Source organism: Astatotilapia calliptera, chromosome 14 (genome assembly GCF_900246225.1).
Source record: "Astatotilapia calliptera chromosome 14, fAstCal1.2, whole genome shotgun sequence".
In the NCBI taxonomy this organism is placed as follows: Eukaryota; Metazoa; Chordata; class Actinopteri; order Cichliformes; family Cichlidae; genus Astatotilapia; species Astatotilapia calliptera.
The window spans coordinates 1,117,501-1,139,500 of NC_039315.1; the positions used below are offsets into that span (position 1 = coordinate 1,117,501).

At 44.7% G+C, this 22,000-nt stretch overlaps 2 protein-coding genes across 4 annotated transcripts in view; both read right to left on the minus strand.

Moving 5' to 3' along the window:
- The window catches only part of LOC113036670 (somatostatin-2-like), a 1,819-nt gene extending 838 nt beyond the window's left edge, over positions 1-981 (minus strand). The window contains exons 1-2 of the mRNA XM_026193095.1: positions 754-981; positions 497-675 (exon numbers count right to left, since the gene is read on the minus strand). Of these exons, the coding sequence (XP_026048880.1) occupies positions 497-675; positions 754-955 (381 nt within the window). The 5' untranslated portion in view covers positions 956-981. The remainder of the gene's footprint in view (positions 1-496; positions 676-753) is intronic.
- Positions 982-8,108: 7,127 nt separating this feature from the next.
- The window catches only part of col4a3 (collagen, type IV, alpha 3), a 45,441-nt gene continuing 31,549 nt past the window's right edge, over positions 8,109-22,000 (minus strand). For all 3 annotated transcript variants that reach the window (XM_026191957.1, XM_026191956.1, XM_026191955.1), the window contains exons 41-53: positions 21,833-21,934; positions 20,433-20,480; positions 20,158-20,343; positions 19,779-19,909; positions 17,798-17,870; positions 14,851-14,922; positions 14,653-14,778; positions 14,334-14,432; positions 12,066-12,278; positions 11,720-11,897; positions 11,497-11,614; positions 11,186-11,358; positions 8,109-8,488 (exon numbers count right to left, since the gene is read on the minus strand). In XM_026191957.1, coding sequence (XP_026047742.1) covers positions 8,407-8,488; positions 11,186-11,358; positions 11,497-11,614; positions 11,720-11,897; positions 12,066-12,278; positions 14,334-14,432; positions 14,653-14,778; positions 14,851-14,922; positions 17,798-17,870; positions 19,779-19,909; positions 20,158-20,343; positions 20,433-20,480; positions 21,833-21,934 — 1,601 coding nt within the window. In that variant the 3' untranslated portion in view covers positions 8,109-8,406. The remainder of the gene's footprint in view (positions 8,489-11,185; positions 11,359-11,496; positions 11,615-11,719; positions 11,898-12,065; positions 12,279-14,333; positions 14,433-14,652; positions 14,779-14,850; positions 14,923-17,797; positions 17,871-19,778; positions 19,910-20,157; positions 20,344-20,432; positions 20,481-21,832; positions 21,935-22,000) is intronic.

Below are 22,000 nucleotides of genomic sequence, written 5' to 3' on the forward strand. Positions count from 1 at the left end.
AATCACTTTTTGTTTGTATTTTTGTTTTTTCCACTTTTGTGTCTCTATGATGTCATGGAGAGCAAATATCCTGATATAATCATCTCGGCAAACACAAGTCCCACCCACACATTCAGCAGCCAATCAGAGTTTGATTCAGTGAAGGCAGATGGGAAATGCCCTGGATCAGATAAAGAAGGATTATTCTGAGCTGTGAATCATGCAAAGCTGCTCTGGCAGAGTTAAAGAATAGAAATATGGAGCTGAAGCAGAACTTTGAAGAAATACTTGGAACCCTCTAACTGTCTTTTCTGCTACCTTGTGAGCTTTGCTTAGCATAAAAACATGTTGAATAAGAGGGAACCAGCTAGCCTGGCTCCAAAGATAATAAAGCATCTCACTAACAGAGCCTTATCATCGCGACGCTTTAATCTGAAGGGAGCTGTTTCCCCACTGTTCCTTCAAAGTAATGGCGCACTAAAACGATGCTGCGAGCTGTCAGGGTGCTCGGTCTCACCTGTGACAGGAACCCTGCGCTGCGAGGTCGTTGCAGCAGCCGATGATTGCGCAGCTCCAGCTCCAGCTCCAGGTCCGGGTCCTGCAGCTGGTCTCTGTCTGGCTGAGAGGAAACTCCGGTACTGCACAGAACCAGTGCCATGAGAACCAAAATGGCGGGACAACGTACACACTGCATACCTGGAGGAGAGCAAGAAGAAGATGTTAAAAGAGGAAAAGAACCAAGAAAAAGAGCAGAGGAGAAGGAGAAGCTCCTACTGGTGCTGGTCTGGTTTCTTCTGCTGGTCCTGGTGCTGGTTCTGGTTCTTGGCTCTCTCTGGTCCTGGTGCTGTGGGTGCTGCCCTTTTGAAGCCTGGTGCTCCTCCTCCTGTGGGTCACATGATGCCGCGTGGCTGATTGACAGCCGGCGAGCTGCAAGGTGATGAAGGAACTCTGACTTACAAGTTAAACAAAAGTCCATTAATCCTTATTGACTTTAAATGGAAGCCGAGCAATAAAACAATAAACCTATCAGCAGCAGCGCGCCGCGGCTGCCGCCGCTCATCTCCGACAAATACAACAGCGGAACGTCGGGCTGAAGAGGACAGGAATTAACGGAGCGTTCAGAGGATTAGCAGACTTCATTAGCACTCGCTGATATCTCCATTAAACAAAGAGGCAGCAGCAGAGAGTCGCCCACTCAACATTTAGTCAGAACAAACACGACTTTTATACTGTCGAAAAACACTTTGTGCTGCTTTCAAATGTTCTTCTGCAGGCAGACAGAGTGGAAATGGCATCAGGGAATCCCACCAACACGGATGACTCAACGCAGTCCCAGCAGAGCGTAAAATAACACTCGATTCAAGTCCAACTTCAGTGGAAGCACTTTAGATAACGGCTCGCAATAAGCAGCGCAGCTCTTCACGATGTACACGCCGCGAGGACCGATCCTGATATTATATTTCAGGAGGAACACAACCGATCTTCCTACGGGGAATAAATGCAGGAGCATTAAATGTTCACATTTTACACTTTCAAATATTTAATTGTGTGCTAAATCGAATCCAGTGTGTCCAGTTTAAAGAGCAGAACAAAAAAGAGGAAAGAAGTTTTTCTTCCTGCTGTTTGGATGAGTTGTTAGCAGTTTGGCTAATGCTACAGCAAAGTGGATCTAACCAGCACCAGGTCAGCAGTGACCCCTCTGCCTCTTTGTTAAGGATTTAAGTAAAACTGATGACATCACTCCAGGTGAATAAAACCTGGGTGGACTGAATTTGATGACTAGTGCTCTACTTTCAAGTTTCAGAATGGCTGAAGCTGTTTTCAGACGGCCATCTTTGTAGTCATAATAATAACAGAAACTTTGATTTCTGCAGTTCCTTTAACCCGAGGACGCTTTGCAAAAGAAAAGAAATAAAGCAGCTCCTCCTCACTCCACCCCAAACCTGGTTCTTCCTGTTAAAAGGGAGTTTTTCCTTCCCACTGTCGCCAAGTGCTTGCTCACTGGGGTGGTCTGGTTGTTGGGGTTTCTCTGTATTACTGTAGAGTTTTCACCTTACAGTATCAAACAGCTGCTGTGATTTTGTGCTATTTAAGTACATTTGAGTTGCAAATTGAAGGATGAATGAGTGAATCAGGAGCAGTGCTGCATGTTTTCTTTTGCACCCACATTATTATTTGACAGTTTTATTGATGACATCTACAAAATCCCAGCACTCTCCCCCATCAGGGGCCAGCATTCTGCTAAAACCACTCCAGAAACAACAAAGAGGCCAACTCTGCCTCTAGACGTCCAAGATCCCAATCTGATCGAATATCTGTGGGATGCGCCGGAACAAGCTAGATCCAACGTATGAGTGCAGACACCCACCAAGTTCCCGTGTCTGTGTCTTTCATTTGTTTAATGCTATCTCGCTGGCTGGTCACCACAGTTTGTAACTCAATTGTCCCTTGAGGACAATAAAGGCTATCCAATCCAGCCTGACCCAGCCTGATCCAATCTGGTGCTGCGGGATGGATTATCTGCACAAACACTGCAGCTCCCCTCATTGTTCCTCTGTGACCTCTGACCTCTCTCTGCTGTGGGACCTTTTGCAGCTGATTATCACTCCGCAGTGCTCTGACATTTTTACTGTGGCCCCTGGTTTCTCACATTCTCAGGCCTGAATGACACAAACACTCACAGGACGTTTAACAGGTTACTTCTGCTTTCCCTTCAGCTTCCTCTGCTCACAGCAGCCGCGCTTGTACAGGTGTGGAGAGTTTTGTAGTGTTGTTATTGGCTTTTAGAGAAAAAACAGAACACAAAATATGACAGAGTCAACAACAGTTTAAAGTTAGAAGCGGCCCGGTGGAGCTGCTCTGGCTCAGCCGGATCACACGTAAAGGTGGGATACGACACAATGATAGAAACAGAGGTAAGTCGTGATTTTTGGATGGTTCACACACGTTTCTTAAGGAGGGGAAACGGCTCTGTTGTTGCCACATCGGCAGTGGAAGGGATCACCTGACCAATAATATGGCTGCTGTGAGGTTACTGTACAGGTATTTCTTCTTACTTATTAGTATCTGTGTGTGATGTACCTAATAATAATGGATTGCATTTATATAGTGCTTTCCGGGGCCCTCAAAGCGATTTACATTCACACACTGGTGGAGGCAGCTACAGGTGTAGCCACAGCTGCCCTGGGGCAGACTGACAGAAGCTGCCATATCGCGCCATCGGCCCCTCTGGCCAACACCAGTAGGCGGCAGGTGAAGTGTCTTGCCCAAGGACACAACGACCGAGACTGTCCGAGCCGGGGCTCGAACCGGCAACCTTCCGGTTATAAGACGAACGCTCAACTCTTGAGCCACGATCACACCTACACAGTTTGCTGTGCGGATAGCCAGCATTAGTTGTCCTGATGCTCAATAATCCAGAAGACCCAATAAAGATGATGTAATGTTTTCAGTGGGAGAGTTCATCCTCAGAGTCCGCTGCGTTTCCCCAACCTAGCGATGGACACTTGCACCAAACTAGCGTGTGAATCATACATAGTTCTTGGAGCTTCCTCTCAGGAACGAGAGAAAGAACTTGATCTTAGCAACAACGTTTTGCATTTTAACGATCATGAAACTGAGCTCACAGCTCATGTTAGTTTATAGTGTTAGTGAGTCTTAACTTCTATGTAGCTGTGCTGTTTCTGAGGCTGGGAAACCTGTAGTGAGCTGAGAATGAAGAACGCACCCTGGGGTAAAAGCTCTCATCTTCTCTTGCCATGAACATAATGTGGGCACGTGTCCCCCACCCTGTTCTGACTCTATTTAAAAGTAGAATGGGAGGCAGAGCCTTCAGTTTTCAGGCCCCTCTTCTGTGGAACCAGCTTCCAGTTTGGATTCAGGAGACAGACACTATCTCTACTTTCAAGATTAGGCTTCAAACTTTGGACATTAAAATGTGTCTTTTTATTTATTTTTGTATTCTTATGTCAGTCAGAGATGATTTTAAAAGTTGGCAGACTTTTGATGGAAACCGAATCACTGAGAATTTATTGCCACAGTATTTTCTTTGTGTGGATGGAGGTTAGACAGGTTTCTGCTTCCACCCTCAGCAGAGGAGACTGGAACATCCATCCATCCATCCATCTTCATCCGCTTTGTCCGGGGCCGGGTCGCGGGGGCAGCAGCCTAAGCAAAGAGGCCCAGACCTCCCTCTCCCCAGCCACCTCCTCCAGCTTATCCGGGGGAACACCAAGGCGTTCCCAGGCCAGCCGAGAGATATAATCTCTTCAGCGTGTCCTGGGTCTGCCCCGGGGCCTCCTCCCGGTGGGACATGCCTGGAACACCTCACCCAGGAGGCGCCCAGGAGGCATCCTTGTCAGATGCCCGAACCACCTCAGCTGGCTCCTTTCGAGACTGGAACAAATAGGATTATTTTAACGAAGAACATTAATACGACACATTCAGGAAATTATTTTTAAAAACTAATAAAGCACATCAGTGTTTGCATTCTTACTTATTTATTGTACTTAAGTAGAATTTTTCTGGTATCTGTACTTTACTGGAGTATTGTTTTTACTCCTTTTACTTTTACTCCTTTTTAACACAAATATCTGAACTTTCTACTCCTCACATTTTAAAAACAGGCTCGTTACTTTAACACATTTGAGGGAAGTTATTATTTCACATCAACTGTGCACCTTCAAGCCTAAACAGTAACGCAGCAAAGGCAGTCCTAATGGGTCATAATTACCAACATTTAAGTCACGAAAAGAGATAAAAGAGGCAAAACTGTATGCATCATTTATAGCCAGGTTAAAATGGGCCACAAGGAGTGCAGGTGTCTGCAGGTTTAACGTCACAGCGAGGTGACAAAGGCTGTGCAAAATGGATGATCTGATCGTCATGTTGGTGTTGATCTGGGAACAACACCGACACGACGATATCAATGTGTCCTTCATTTCCCCGAATTTGAAGGATGGGTCGGGTGTGTCCTTCGTGGCCCACCATATCCAGAATTCATAGCGCGGCCCAGCCAAGTCCAGTTTCCAACGATATCAGCCGCTACTTAGTTTTAATATTACTCTTATTACTCTTTCTGTGTCGCAAAATACATTTTTAAGGTAGTTTCAGGCGAGACAGTAGCTGTGTAAACTTCAAATATCTGCAGATTTATCAGGACATCACATGTTTGCAAAAGTGCTCCGATGTTTTCAGAGACGTCTGTTACCCACCAGCTCGATAGCTGACCGGGCGAGGACAGCGAACTCCCGGCACGTCGTTTTCAGACTTGTGAGTCACTCAGATAACTTAAAACTGTTATTGTTTGGCTTCTTTCAGTGTTCGATTTGTTCCTGAGTGAATCTGTTTGGCTGAGATTAAAGTTCTAGTTTTCACACAGCCGAATAAACGTCAAACAGACTGATTATCATAAGTGTGAGATGGTCGAGAGTTTACTCCGGTGTCCTGTTATATTTAGACAGCGGTGACGCAGATCAGAAGGTTAGACCGTCCAATTTCACAGACGCTCACTTCCGGCCTTCTCGGTCTTCTCGGCCCGGGTCCTCAGGAGGTTGCAGCCCACGCACTGAGACGCAGCTTGTGTGTGTGCAGTTCGTCTCACAGTGAGTTGCAGCTAAAGGTCCAGCTGCTGATTTAACAGGGAGAGGAATGGTAAAATGGTAAATGGCCTGTATTTGTATAGCGCTTTTCTAGTCCCTAAGGACCCCAAAGCGCTTTACACAACCAGCCATCAGGAAGGTGAACGTTAGCTTCGCTCGCTTCAAAGACATTAAGTCCTCTTGTTTTCAATCTGCACATGTCACATTATGTTTCTTCATGTTGTGAAAGCTGCTGCAGGCTAACTGTGATATTTAAAGGCTGCATGAAAGCCCTCTGCAGGTTCGCTTGCTGCACAGTGGCCTGGTTTCATGGTCACAGTTAGTTTACACCAAGTGTAGCAGAGACTCACTGACTGAACTCCACCTTCAGCCGTGTAGAAAGACAGCACGAACACGAGCATCACATCAGCTCATTGCAGGGTTCCTGCACCACTTTAACCAGAGCAGGCAACAGAACACTGCGATTTTTAAAAGTTCTCCCTTTGCTCTGTTCGTGTTCCAGATGACTGATCTGAGCCGAGCACGTTCGTTTAGAACTGAAAACGTTTGTTCTAATTGAACAAACGTTCACTTAGATTTTATTTCTTGCTTTTATCTTTTTCAGAAGGACACGTCTGATATGTTGCTGCTTCTCTTTCTGCTGTTGCACTTCCACATCGCTGAGGAGCTGATGCTGACTACGTGCACGTCCTTCCACATCTATTTTCCCATCATGTTGCGATTTTGTCTGTAAGAGTCAGTTTCATTTTGATGGACCTTCGTCCTGTGCTCTGGCTCGTCACAGGAAGAGCCGACAAATCTGAGATCAATCTGTGATTCTGGGCTCCACACACATTTTCTCCTTCACCGTCTTCGTCTTCATCATCTTCTCTGGAGGATAATGAACAACGCATTATCAGCCGCCGGTTGCCGTGGCAACACATTAACAGCGAACAGCCATTGCTAAGGAGCCGCTGGCACGAACACACACACACGATGGAAAGCGATGACATCACGCTCCCCCCTGTGATGTTTTTGTTTCCACCCTGAGTCACTGTGTGAAGTCACAAACACAACGATTACACTTTAATTTGGAGCCGAGCGCTCACATCACGCCCTCAGCGTGAGCGGGAACGTTAACCGACTCGACCGCCGCCGCCAACGCCTCAGATTTAAGCTTTAAAATGAAATTTCATGAGTCGTCTTGTTGTTTTTGAGCAACATTAATAAGAGAAATCACTTATCTGCTGCGCTAATCTTTAGATATGAAAATGCATTAGAGGGCCGCTCACAGCCTCCTGCAGCCACACAAATATCAGACAAAACAAGTTCATTAATCAGTGCTGGGACGTCGGTCACATGTTTCTTTCATGCAGACAATTTTTAGAAAAACCCCAAGAGACACAAAACCTCTCCGACACCCTGACACCATTTGTAAAGCAAAGACCCATCAGAGCACTTCGCTCTCGCTCTGCAGGCCTACTTGTTGTTCCTAGAGTATTTAAAAGTAGAATGGGAGGCAGAGCCTTCAGTTTTCAGGCCCCTCTTCTGTGGAACCAGCTTCCAGTTTGGATTCAGGAGACAGACACTATCTCTACTTTCAAGATTAGGCTTCAAACTTCAGACCGCTGGAGGACTTTTGACGGTCCAGTTCATCAGGACTGCACTGTTGTGGAAATGCAAAATAAACCAAGAGGCACAGACGTCTTTACAGGTCAAACAGCACGACTGCATGTTTCTGACAGACTGTAAGCCTCCAATATTTATAGAGTCGGGAGGACGAGTCAGGCGTACGCTGAATAACAACCCTCAGCTGAAAGATCAGGTCGTTTTCACCTTTTCTCAGCAAAATGGGAGGATTTAAAGGACTGTGGCGTTTCACAGTGATGCATGCTGTGCCAAGCAGAGAGTATTCTTCCACCAAACACATGTAAAAGAGCCCAAATCCTCCCATCTGTCGTGCTTTCAGAGCAGATGCATCGCAGCTGTTACGCCGTGCAGGTGTTTGGACCTGCAGTGCAAAGACTGGGGCTGTGTGTGTATCAGCTACTGTAGTTCAGTATTTTCTAATCTCACATCACGTTAGTTTTTATTGTTTGTATCGTCGAAACACCACCCGAGTGTTGTTGCTGAGCACGATGTCTCAATGCTCAGTCAGAATGAGGATGAGTTCACTGCACTCAGACGGCCTCCGCACATCTGCAGCGGCTCTGTGATAATGTCACGTCGACACCAAAACATCTGAGGAAGCAGCGTCTGCCTCTCTCACAGTTTGAGAAAGTCAGACATGTTTCTTTATTTTAAACGATCTATCTTCATGTTTAAAGACAGACCGACGTCTAAAGATGCTGACAGGTTTTTGCAAAGTTCGCAGTGATGGCTGCAGCTCAGGAGGTGGAGCGGGTCCAGTCTGCATGCCAAAGTATCCTCGGGCAAGATACTGAATCTCTCTGATCCATCAGTGTGATGTTAAACAGAAAAAAGGTGAAGGAGTATTGCATATAGTGCATGTGGTGAGAAAGTGCATAAACAGGACGGCTCACAGGAGACTTCTAGAAAACATTTTTTATTAAACAGAATAAAGTTCACAAAATTCACCCAAAGAATCTGCTCTTTTTCTTAAACAGCATGAAAGTATAAACAGCTCTGCCTGAATATGAGAAAGCAGGGGAGCCTCTCTGAGCACAGCGCTGCACAGACAACATCAGCAGGACTATTATGGTATCATATATTATCACATATTTTAAAATATGAATAGTCATTATTATTATCAGTAGTATGACTCAGTAGTGATGTGAACAGCAGCCGTATTTACAGCAGCAGCACCAGCAGGAGGCGCAGCAGTAAGTTATATCTGGTTCATGCAGACGCGGCAGCGGCTGATCCGGTTCCCTGGAAGGGGTCCCGAGTCTCTCCAGAGCTGCGGTCGACTGCACACAGACAGAAATACAAACAGGAAGTAGTCAGTGTAATGATGTTTTTCTGTCAAAGCCCAGCCCTTTGGGGGCGGAGCCATCTCTGGCAATCAGCAGGACCATACTTAAGACCAGCACTGCCGTCAGTTCTTCACCAGATCGCCATGGTGATAACCAGGCCTCGTAACTTCTTGTTTCTTAACCTCATGTCCCACAGCATCTCGTCAAGTCACCACGTGACTCGTTCACAACTCCGCATTCTGGACACGGCGTCCATGGTCAACACTCCGCTTCATTCTGTAACTCGCTCTCCTGGATTTGAACGACTGACCTGTTTCTCCTGCCTGTCACAATCCTCTGGATTACTGGAACTCCACTCACTCACTCGCCACTTGGACGCCCACCCGGCTACCCCACCCTCCCTCCACAGCTTTATGTCTCCACCTAAAGCTACAGATCAATAACCAGGATCTTTCCACTACCGCTTCGCTCTTCTTCTGTTTTCAGCGTTTCCTCGTCAGAGATTCCCCCGCCACGTCTTCACGTCTCGCCATTGGTTATTCTGCATTTTCATTCAAACTTGGGAAATCTTATTACTGCTCTGTGTTGTGTCTGCACTTGGATCCTTCTGACCTTGAAAGTATGAACTGGCTGAAGAAATGGACCCAATTCAGACGGAAATCTCTAAGCAGGCAGTCGTGGTTCGGTCAACATGTCCTGACTTTTTAAGTAATCAGTGTAAAATTTCTATCCACAAACTGTAGTTTCTGTTCTGAAGGCACTCCCGGTCCTAGTCAGCCACGTGCACCTACCTATCCTTCTCCATCCACCGCCACCATAGGGGCTGCTCCGCCTTTTCCCCTGTCAAGCCCATTTTCCACAGTGCTGTCTCCTGGGTGAGTTGGGTTGGTGTGTGGATTTGTTACAGTGCTCGCTTGTTTTCGGCCGATGCTTTGAAACTCCTGTTTTGTTGGACAGCTGAGAGGAAACGCACCGGCATGGGCTGAAGCATACTTTTCCTTTCACCCTGGCCTCTTCCTGAAATTTGAACAAACAACCAGCTCTCCCACTGGTTCCTCTTCAACCTCCCATTCCTGCAACTGTTCTCAATAACCAAAGTTTAACCCTGATCACTCATCAAGTGGAACCAGTCCACTTAGTTTTCTTTGGTAATCGCAGAGACTCTTTCATTCCACACTTCTGCTTCCCCCTGAGACCCCTCTGATCTTCAGCTATCCATGGCTAAAGAAGCACTTATAGACCGGCCCAGTGATGAGGTCGCAAGCTGGAGTCTGTTCAGTCTGATCAACTGCCCAAGATTGCCGCTACCGTCCAGCTCACACGAATTTCCCTCACCACCCGACTCACCATCTGTCCTCCATTCCCACTGAGTAACACAACCTTCAAGAAGTTTTCAAGATCAAGCCTCTCGCGTCGCTATGGTTGTGGTGACCTTCTCTCCAGAGCCCCGATACCCTCAAGCCACCTCTCCATTGCCTCCCTTTCCAGCTGAGGGTTACATTGGTGAGTTGTTAGCTGCCGGCATCATCCATCCCTCAAACCAAGTATGTTCTGGTTCCCTTTTCGTTCCCAAGAAAGACAAGACACTATGACCGTGCATTGATTAAAGAGCACTGAATGACATTCAAAAACTAGTAGCGATTACCTCCCATTAACCGTCCACAGGGACACTATTTTCATGAACTCTCTGGAATCCTCATCGCCTCATTTGTATCAGGGAGGCGGATGAATGGAAGCATTTAATATACCATCCGGACACTTTGCGTACTTGGTGATGCCTTTGGGCCTCACCAATGCTCCCGTGGTTTTCCAGAGCCTCATTAATAACATATTGAGGGATTTTCTTTAACATGTTTGTTGGGTGGAAAAGATCAGGATAATATCCTCAAGACACATCAGATCCACGTTTGAAGTGTCCTACTGGTCTTCTAGAGAGCTGCCAATACATGAAGGCAGAAGAATTAGAGTTTCACTCTCCATCTGTCACCTTCCTGGGTTATAGCTCGGCAGGAGGTAAGGTGAAGACGTACAATCTGTCTGTCCCATGTCTCGAACGCATCTGCAATGTTTTCTCAGATTTGCCAACCTCTGACGCTAATTCATCAGAAACTACAGTCAGATAAACGGACCTCTTGCTCACCTTAGCTTCAACAAAACTCCTTTCACTCAGTCCCCTGAAGCCCAGACAGCCTTCATCACGTTAAAACAACTCTTCACCTCTGCACCTGTCCCGGTTACCTATATATCACCAAGCAGATGATTCAGGTGTCAGGGCCGTGCTCTCTCAGCGAACCGGGCTACGAGGTAAGCTGCAGCCATGGGCCTTTTTCTCCTGTTGTCTAACTACCACGGAACCAAACTGTGATGCAGGAGATTGTGAGTTCCTTGCTGTCAAGTTAGGAACTGATGAAGCAGTCGATATCAGGGGAACTACCCAGCATGACTTCTTTCCCATTGTGATCTGATGTGTTCCTTAAATTCTGAGCCGTGTATATCCCAACAGGCTGTACACACATGAAGGTGTTGCGCAAATACGGTGTATACAAACACACAATATTTCAACTCTTAAAGAAAAATCATGTGGTCCTCAGCAGGTGGAGTTTTGGCAGTGGGCTAGTCTGGAGCATTGAGCTGTGTTAACATGGTGACACAAAGGAAAACAGCAGTGACCTTAGCAAAGGTGTGTCATACCTGAACATGTTGCTGGGGTTCAGAGCAGCCAGCCAATAGCTGTAGGAGTTGGTGTAGAAGTTGCAGGTTCCTCTTTCATGACACTCAATGAAGGGGAGCTTCCTGAAGTGTTCTAGACAGGACCCGGGCGAGGCCAGAGGCTGACCCGACCCCTCCGCCCCTGCTCCTGTTTCCTGGGGAATCAGTCACAACTGGGGTCAAAGGTCAGAGCAATGGTTCATCCACTGCAACGCTGGTTTGGTACTTTTGAGAACTGTTTTTATTTGCTTCTTGTACCTTAAAAAGCTGCAGATATGAAAACATGAGCTCACCATCACAAAGGAGTAACCCGTCCAGAGCGAGACCCAGTTGATGGGACAGGTGGGAATCATACTGGTCTGACTGTGGACGGCGATCACTGTGGAAGCTCTGGCCTCACACACAGAACACCTGCGACACGAGAAGCAGCGCCCCGTGAACACGTGTCGCCCGGTGCGTCACATGTTCACGAGTAGAGAAACATCGGTGTTGGTGAAGTGTGCGGCTGTGTTTTACCGGCTGATGTAGTTGCTCAGTGACTCGTTAGTGACGAAGGGCAGCCCTTCTGCCACCAGTTTATCTGTGGACAACCAGTAGGACAAGTCGTTGTGTGCGGCATACAGACAGTTCTGCCCAGGGCTGCAGATCAGGAAGGGCATGGTGGTAAAGCGCCTCAGACAACTACCTAACGTACCTGCAGAGAGAAGGACGTGTTATTTGATCCCTCTTGGGTCTCCAGTTGTGCTGCAGATTGAAAGTATTCAAACTCTGGATGAGGTCGGCACACCCATCAACTTTAACAGGTTTTTTCCCACAATGTTTCATATGAATGATAGAAAATGTAAGCAGGGTCTTGAATTACCCAGGTCTTGTCCGTGAGCTCGACTGTTGCCGTTGATGAACAGCAGCGAGTAACCCTCGTATATGAGTTTTGTTTCTTCAGGACATTTTGGGATGTCGGTTGTCTGGCTGTGTCGGGTGAACAGGAAGCTGATCTTTTCAGGTGATGCTGACATAGTACCCGGTGTACCCCGAGAACCTTTAAAGCCAACTGGACCTTGTGGGCCTGGACAACCTAAAACACAGAGGCAGTGAGCAGTCTCAGACCCACCACAGCAGTGATCTGCAGCACTTAGTGTAGATACATGGGCAGAGATGTTAGTGCGTTGTATGCGGTGGTAAAGCCACCAAACCTTAAATTAAAATTAGGATTCTGTCCCTCTGGGCACATATGAGTAAAGACTCCTTACAGACAGAGCAGACAGCAATCACAACACATTCACATGTACCTCACCACTCACTATGTAGGTCCTTCAGGTAGACTGAGAGAAATGTGCCATTACATCACTACGTTTATTTGTTTTGGGTTTGTTTTTTATCCGCTCACCTTCTATAAACGACAGCAACAAGACGCAACATTAATTAACTGTAGGGACCTCTGTTACTGCTGATTACAGCCACACCGCATCCATGTACGTCCTGTACCGGCAGTTTCAAGTTTCTGTTAACCTCGCCTGCTCCTGCCAGAGTCGTTTCCTCAGCAGGTATATCACTGCGTGAGGAAAGTCTATTTGAATCATGAACAGGTTGGAGGCACAGGTGTAGATTTTCCCCATTACATCACATTAACTTAGCCGGCTGATTTTCCGACTGTTCGGGAACATCTGCTGGGAACGCTAAGGGCAGCTAAGCTGTTTTGGCCAGCACAGACTTCCTGTTTGCGGCCAGTGTTGGTCAAGTTACTTGAAAAAAGTAATCAGTAACTAATTACTGATTACTTCCCCAAAAAAGTAATCCCGTTACTTTACTGATTACTTATTTTCAAAAGTAATTAATTACTTAGTTACTTAGTTACTTTTTAAAAACACGAATTACAACCTGAAGAGGTGATAAAGTGATAGATCTTTCAGCCCAATTCTACTTTTTCTGCATAATCCATCATACAAAATGTGATCAAATGGAAAAGTCTCTTTTTAAAACTTGTTTTATTAGTTTTAATCTTTTAACTTTATGCAGCAAGCAAAATTTAATTATATGCAACATTCTCTGACTGGAAGAAATTAGTTTAACATTTAAACCCATTTTCTGCACATTCCAGCTCATAAAATAAAATAATTTTTTGTGTTTTCACTCAGTCTTTCAAATAGATGCAAGTAAAACACAGCAGAAAATAAATAAAGTCAAAGACTCAGCGGTCCTGTTGCTCTATTTTCACCTGTAAAGCAGGAGTGGGGCAGGCGGAGGTTTACCCTGGTGCAGGTGTGCAGCGGTCAGTGGAAGGGTACGGCAGTTTCTCTGTGAGTTTCCCATTACGTCGTAGCTACTCGGTGCTTGCTTGGAAGTTTAGGGGTTTTTCGCTGTAAAAAGAAGTTTTCTTCCCACGCACAGCGGACACTAATGTTTTTGTCACTTTTTATGGAATCAAACTCAAAGTAAGGTCAGTACTTCCACGCTTTAAACGCTGCACGCTCATACTCTCTCTGCACTCGATATGTGATCCATTGTTGATCTGCACACAGCTGTTGTCACGAACGTCGCACTCGCTTACGTCACTGTCATGAGACATTCTCGCAAAAAATCACGGTTTTAGTAACGCAGTAACGCAGCGTTCCTACGGGAAAGTAACGGTAATCTAATTACCGTTTTTGCAATAGTAATCCCTTACTTTACTCGTTACTTGAAAAAAGTAATCGGATTACAGTAACGCGTTACTGCCCATCGCTGTTTGCGGCTAATTCTGAATTTTGACAAAACGCTGTGGAAGGGTAGAGTGGGGTCATGTTAACCATCTACTACATCCACCAAGGTCTTGAAGTTCAAATGAACGATTTGCTCGTCTTATATGTGTGACTTGTAAAACATATACAATGAAGAACTGTGTGAAAGTTCACCGAGTGACACAAACCACAGCTGCGTAACAGGATCAGCGAGTGAAACAACACCACAGCGAGAGCAACAACATCAAGAAAGTCCATTCAGTGTAGAAAACATCAGGATTCTTTCCAGTTGAATTATTGCTGAAAAATGTTGTTTTATGCCACAAACTCTTCACACTCACATTCACTCTGCAGCATTTTGAGTATTTCTAGCATTAAACTTGTGTTCAGTGTTAATGTCGGACATTTCTTACCTCTTGTTCCGGGCACTCCTCCATCTCCCTTTTGTCCTTTTATCCCAGGGCCTCCAGTTTGTCCTTTTTTACCCGCGTTCCCACAGTGACCCTTCATACCTGCAGCCACAAACACAACATTGCTTCAGTTCACACTTTCACTGCTCGTACCTGAAGCTTGTGTCCTCTGGATCTCTCAGGACTCTCCAGGATCATGGAACACCCCCACAAGTTTCCCCCAGTTTTATTCCTTTGTTTTTAATTAAGCTAGTGTGACTGACCAGGCCGGGTTTGCAGGCACCAGAAGTTGCAGATCTCCTCCAACTTTTTCCACACTCACCTTTGGGGCCATGATTCCCAGGGGAACCTGGAAATCCTTTTTCCCCACAGGGCCCTGGCTCTCCAGGTGAGCCTTTGTCTCCGGGAAACAACAGTAACTGTCTGGTTGCATTTAGCCCCTTTGTTCCTGCAAGAAGTAACATTCAGTATTACATACAATACATGTGTCACCATGCAGGTGTGTGTTTCTGTGTGTTACCTTTTTGTCCAGGACAGCCCTGAGGTCCTGGTACGCCGCATCCACCCGGCGGGCCTTTGTTCCCATTCATCCCTCAAAACACAAACGAAGAGCAGCTCTATTAATCGCTTCACCTTCAGATATCAATATTAGATCTTTTAATAACATGAATATATAAGAGAGCATTAGCACACAGATAGATAAGGGACAGAGTTTTGGTACAATAAGGTGCGCTTTCTCTTCCCATCACAGCTTCTGTTGACCATTTAACCGAAGCAGACTTTGCTTGCATGAAATAAAAAGGCCTGTTTGCTGAACCTCTTGCTATGACTGTATGTTTCAATCTGAGAAATTAAAGAAATATCAGACGGACTAAACTATCACCGTATGCTGATGATGTCATTTTGTTTATTATAAGATACACAAATCACCTTTAGCTTAACTACATTTAATAAAACTAATGTGGACATATCTCAGGATGTGGGAAATCTCTGATGGACTGAACTTAGGAGGTAACTGGAAACCCCTTTAAAACCAGTGCCGTTGTACTGGGAATCCATCCTACCTGACAAACCATCCTACCCGTCGTGTCTGTGTATGCACACAACACGAAATTCAGTGGCAAACCATCCCACCTTTGTGAATAACAGCTACAAGCATACTTTAACGGGTAAAATGAAGTGGCAAACCGTCCTGGCTTTATGAATATGAGCTACAAGCATACTCTGATGGGCAACGTTAAGTGGCAAACCGTCATACCTACTGAAATTTGTGCTGCAATTACTCTGACAGAAGAAATGTGCATAAACTACTTACGGTAGGACGTTTTGCCAAAGTAGGATGGTTTGTCAGAACACTGTAACCTTCCAAACCCTTCAGTCATTGCATAGAAAGAACCTGACCTAAGTATTTCTGCAATACAGTTGATTGTTGAATTATTCTTGGTGTGGTTGCATATACCACAAGACAGATCCACACACAGCAGACATGAATACAGGATGTAACTGACGAGCCTATAAAAGTAGAGCAGTGATCTTTAAAGTTGTCACGGTTCTGGGTCCGTTGGACCCAGTATTTTGAGTTTATTATGTTTTGGTTCACTTTTGCATCATGGATTATTCTTTGTTTCTCTGGTACTTTGTGTTTCAGTTATCTTGGTGTTTTGGATTGTTTCTCATTCTCTTGTTATTATTATTATTATCATTATTATTAGAGTTTCATGTTTCTATTATCCATGTTTTAGGAATGGTGGTTTCATGTATAGTTCAGTTCCATGTTTCATTTTCTGTCTCTGTGTTGAGTCCATGTCTCTGAGTTGTGATTCATGTTTCCTGTTTTATTGTGAAAGACTTTGTCTTATGTTAGTGTGTGCAGCTTTGTTCCCCATGTCTCGTTAGCCCTGATCTCTCCCAGCTGTGTCTCCCTTCTGTGGCCCATTTCCTCATTACTACCCTGTGTATTTAAGCCCTGTGTTTTCCCATGCCCAGTGTCGCGTCGTACCCTCAGATTATGCCTGTGTGTTTTTGGTTTCGGTGTTCAGTCCTCACTTCATGTTTTGTTTTCTGGCCAGCAATAAAGCTGAGGTTTTTGAGTTGCATTCCGTTTTCCGAGTCCTGCATTTGGATCCTCCTCTCTGCCTGCCCGCACACAGAGCCCTGACAAAAGTACTTTTCAGTGCAATGAGGAAGAGTCCAGAGGGGAACAGTCAGCGGTGCAGGAGGTTCAATTCATTTTGCAAATGCATGATCCATACACGGAGGTTAAAGTGCATTTAACTTTCAGATTCTAGAATCATAAACTGAATTAACACGATGTTCAGCGCATATTTAAGAGTTGAATAACATCAGTGCCAGATTGGTGTCCATGCACCAACTCTTCTTCCTCATTCTGGTATGCAGATTTGTTGCTGTCAGAGATACGACCTACCACAGTGGTATCATCAGCAAACTGGTGCGCGAGTGTTGTGTGAATTTAAACAACCCACTTCCTACAGAAGGAACTGCAACTTTCTGTTCTTTCTACAGGAAGGGGTTTGTATCATATCTAACAGACTCCAGTTTGTGCATGTAAATGGAGAGTCCTCTTCACACACTGAGGTTAATTATGGAGTTCCACAGGGTTCAGTGCTAGGACCAATTCTGTTTACATTATACATGCTTCCCTTAGGCAGCATCATTAGAAGACATAGCATACAAAAGAATAGAGTTTATTTTGAACATGTAAATATAAGAAGAAGAAAAAGCAGAAAAACTTTGTTAAAGTGAAGATGTCAGGTTGTCAGGAGTATCTCATATCCACAGTGTTTTCTGACAATGTTGCATTTTATTCTGTTGTATTGTGTACACCATCTTATTCTTATTATCTTATCCTGTTCCAGTGTTTTCTTAATTTTTGCTGCTGTAACTTTGCAGTGGCCACTTTCTGCTGTGACACAACAAATTTCCCAAGTGTGGGACTAATAAAGGTTATCTTATCCTACCTGATCTCATCTTATGCTGCCAAGCTGTTCTTGCCCAGATGATAACTGTGGACACTGACTGAAAGTAGACGGAAGGCTAAACATCCAAAAATGAAAAAGTCTAAACAGTTACTTTAATGTGGTGAAAGGGCAGCTGTAAAACCTACAGCTGTGGTTAATGTCACATTCATTCTGGGATATATGTGGAATTATATTTACGTCTTAATAAAAGTACGAGCTAAAAAATAATCAGAGCAAATCATTTATCATAAAAGAAGTTTCGAGATAACTTCTCTGTGCGCACAGCTGCTACGCGTTGAGCATTTACATGCGAGGAATTTAATTGCACCCATGAAATGAAATTATTTGCTAAAATTATTTTTTACTTGCACATTTGTTATGACATAAATATAATTCCATAGATATATGCACACTCTGAGGACATGAAATGAAACAGCATTGTGAAGCTGCAAACAGCAAACGTGGAGTGATTATTATTTCAGTCCTTACCAACAGGTCCTCTGACACCTACATCGCCCTTCCTGCCTCTGGGTCCTTGTGAGCCTGGTGGGCCACATGCACCCTGTAAAACCACAAAAGCAGCTGATGGTTTTTAATACTGTCATATTAACACTCCTTACTCTGTTTGATATAGACAAGTTGAATTTGAATTCTTTGTAGTGCAGTGCTAGAAAACCCCACATGGGGGCAGTCTCTGCTTGGTAACAGTCAGCCTCAGCGAGCTGTTAAAGATGGGGTGGACTGAGAACACTTCAAACTGCGTTTCCATTTGTCGTGGGCGTGTCCCTGACTTCTGATTTGTTGATTAAATGTAAATTTAGGGTAATAAACTATTCAAAAGACAAGCATGTGGTATGCTAGCTAGCTAACTCCTCATTTATAACAGGCATTAGCATGGGTCCCCCTGAAGAAAGGGCTATACTAAAAACATCTGACCTATGACCATGAAGCGCTGCATAATAAGATTGTATGTTATTACTAGGGGTGCAACGATACACAAAATTCACGGTTCGTTTCGATACTTTGGTGTCACGGTTCGATATTTTTTCGATACAAAAAAAATGTTCATGCCTTTTTAATTTGTCATTTATTAAAATTATAAATATATATTTTAACTCAAAAGTACAGTTTTTTAATTTAATGTTGCTGAAACAACAAAGTAATAAAAAAATAATCTATCTGATGGAGGAATCCCTCATCTTTGGAAAAGAGAGTTTATTACAGAGAAATGTCTCTTTCCAAAATAAAAGCTATACTATCCGCTTCTTCTGGGCTATATTCTCAGCAGCATATTAAACATATCAGGTCCTCATAAGGAGAATCCTGTGCTAACGGCTGTCTAAATGACTCGGCTAAAGTTAGTAGCATGCGTGCTTGTTGTTTTTGTCTGCTTCCACTTGTCTTTGCACTAGGATGATGTCGGAGTAAATGTGCAGTCATATTCGTTGTGTTCCCACTAGTGCTGTCAGCGTTAATCTGAAATGACGTTAACGCCACAACACGGCAAATCTCCGTTAACGAGCTACCGCGGATCGCCCCGTGCGTGGGGCTGGACGGCGTCAACACGTTAACGAGCTAACTGCGCTACCACACTAGCTCCCACCCATGTAATTGAGCATTGCGTGGCACATCCGGCATAACACCACCTTTGGTCTTCATGTGACATACTGTCGTCACATGAAGACCAAAATAGTTCCAAAGGCCAGATCTGAATGAGGGTGGGGGAGGTTCAGTTTGCCATGTTGCAATGAGCTTAGCTTCTGTCTTGCTAGCTTGCGCTGCGCTCAGTGGATCTGTGCTCGACAGTGCAGCCTAGGCGGAGTAGTCGAACGCAGATTCACTGAGCTCTCAACAAAGACAGCATCGTCAGAAGAAAAGTTGATAAAATAAATTTAAAATTTTGTATTGTCCGAATCGCGTACCGAACCGAAAGCACTGTATCGAACTGTTCAATATCGATACGAGTATTGTTGCACCCCTATTTATTACCTGTACCCACATGATTGGAACAGAACTGGCTGAAACCTTTGGCCTGGCTATAAGCTTTAAAAACAGCTTTAACACAGATGTTAAACTGTATTCATGCAGCATGTGATTTTGTGAAACTTTACGACGTCATGGTGATGCCAGAGGACATTACATTGAAAAAATGTTAAAAATGTGTCGTACAGCTCTCTCTGTGCACTTTCATATATCACTTGATATGGTTTCTTGAATGTTTTTAAGGTCAATTTGGATCTTGAGTGCTAAAAATGAATGTCAAGGTTAAATGCTGAGTGAACCCAGGTACTCGTGTTTGTGGTGATTATAACGTTTTTACTGATTCTCACAGTTTGTATCACCTGATTTTAGCCCAAATGAAAGCAGCTCGAGCTCCCTTTGGTATCTAGCATCACACAGATTTGGACACTAGACTGCTGACAAACAGATTCTGAACGAACTGCTTCCCGCAATGTTTCTGTGTACTGACCAGCTGGCCTTTTGGACCACTGTCTCCATTGGAACCAGGTTTTCCTGCGATACCTGGTGTTCCTTTACATCCCTTATCCCCTTTGAAACCAGGACCTGGAGGACCAGGAGGGCCCTTACAGCCAGGTGGACCTACAAAAGGACAGAAGATGTTGTTTACACCAAGTTTAGTAATCTGGGAAGTGCAGACATCCTGAAAGTCCTCTGCAAATCTAGCACTTCTGAGTATGTTTGTCTCTCCACACTGTGGGAAACTATAGCTGCATCTAATTAGTCGCACTTGAAGAAAATGCAACTCTCAAACACAGAAAAAAATGCTAAATCCCCCACAGTAGCCTCTAAATCATTTCCCTGACGAGACTTCTAATGTGTCTCATCACCTTTTGGTCCTCGACATCCAGCCGGTCCTATTCCACCCTTGCCTCCTGGAAAGCAGACTCCTTCCGTACCAGGAAGACCGGGAGGGCCAGGTGGTCCAGGAGGTCCGGGGCAGCCTGGATTTCCTGTTGGACCAAATGGCCCAGGAGGTCCAAGGGGACCGGGAGGACCCTTCTCCCCGGTACACCCTGAAGAGACCAGAGGAGACAGCACCGTGTTTTTCTTCTTCTTTAGCTCTGACTGAACACTAAACACAGGATTTGATGACAGGACTCACCAGGTGGACCTTTCTCTCCATCTCGTCCCGGAGGTCCAGGCTTAGATGCTGGGAAAAGAAACAGGTTAGGAAGTAACACCGAAACTGATGCGTTTGATTCTGTGAGAATTAAAGGTATGACTGTTTACTATCTCTGAGGTCTGGTCCCTGGATTCTGGTCTCTGAGTTTTGGGGGTTTTGTTAAAAGTTCATTCCAGGGCCGGTTCTAGACGGGCATATATGAGGGGGCAGATAGAAATGTAAAGGGGGCAAATGGTGGCAACAGAGGAAGGAAAGTGGTGGGGGTGGTTGTGGGGTGCTCTAGGTCATCGGTCCAACCTTTTCTGCACCACGGACAGTTTAATGTCAGACAGTATTTTCACGCACCGGCCTTTAAGGTGTCGCAGATAAACACAACAAAATAAAACGACGAGACAAAAACTGCTGTTTTGTAAAAATACTAATAAACGTGAATTCACTGTGTAACTGTGTAACTTTATTAGCAGCGTCCTCCTGAAATGCGCCAACAACACTAAGAGTAACGTCCTCCTGTCTGCCCTTTAATGCTCTCTGGTTGCTATGGTAATGCATAAATATTTCTTTCAAAATAAGACGCACAACTACAACACGGGAAAAGAACCAGGGAAACCAAGTTAACGATAAAAACCATAAATTTCACACCAAAGCCTCAACTCTTGCGGGCCCGTACCAAACGACTCACGGGCCGTACCGTTCCATGTCCCGCGGGTTGGGCACGCTGCTCTGGATAACTGTTTTTGTCATGTATGCACTTTGTCAGGTCTCCACCCTAAAATCTGACCAACGTAGCTCTTAGTGTCACTGAGGCACGCAAACCCGCCTGACCATGTTAAGGTTTCAATCTGTCAGGGGGCAAACTGAAAAATAAAACAACCATAATTGAAATAAAATCTTCCTCATCAGATTATAAAGACTAAAACATGACATTTACCTTAATTGGATGGCCTATATCAAATATAACAACTGCCAGTATTAACAAAACTATAAAGGGTTGGAATAGTAATAAAGAAATTATTCACCATCTATTTTCCTACAATTCTCAAATTAATTTGTAGAACTTTTTTATTCTTGTTTTTTGATGGGTTTTCTAGTAATGAGTGTGTTTTACTATCCTGTGTTTTGGTTCATCATTTCTATTCATTCCTGTGGATTTGGTTCCTTCTGGGTTTGCTGCTCTCTCATTTGTCTCTGTCTTTGTCCTCTTGTGTTCTCATTGGATAACAGTCTTCTTCCATGTTTATTTTCTTTGTGTTGCTTTCTGTTCATGGTTTCGCTCATGTTTTGCATTCTTTGCTTCAGTGAAAGTGCCGTTTTCTTGAATAACCTGCTGTGCATTTGGGTCTGGCGCCTGTGTGGAGGTGGCAGGGTAAAATTTCCCCTACCTCCCATCGCTCCTTTCTCTCCAGGAGGTCCAGGTATCCCATCCTGTCCCTGATTTCCTCTTGGACCAGATGGGCCAGAAACTCCAGGTGGCCCAGTGTTACCTAAATATGAAGACATAGTGGTCTGTTCTTCGGCTTAAGGCAATAAAAACAGACAGCAAAGTGTAT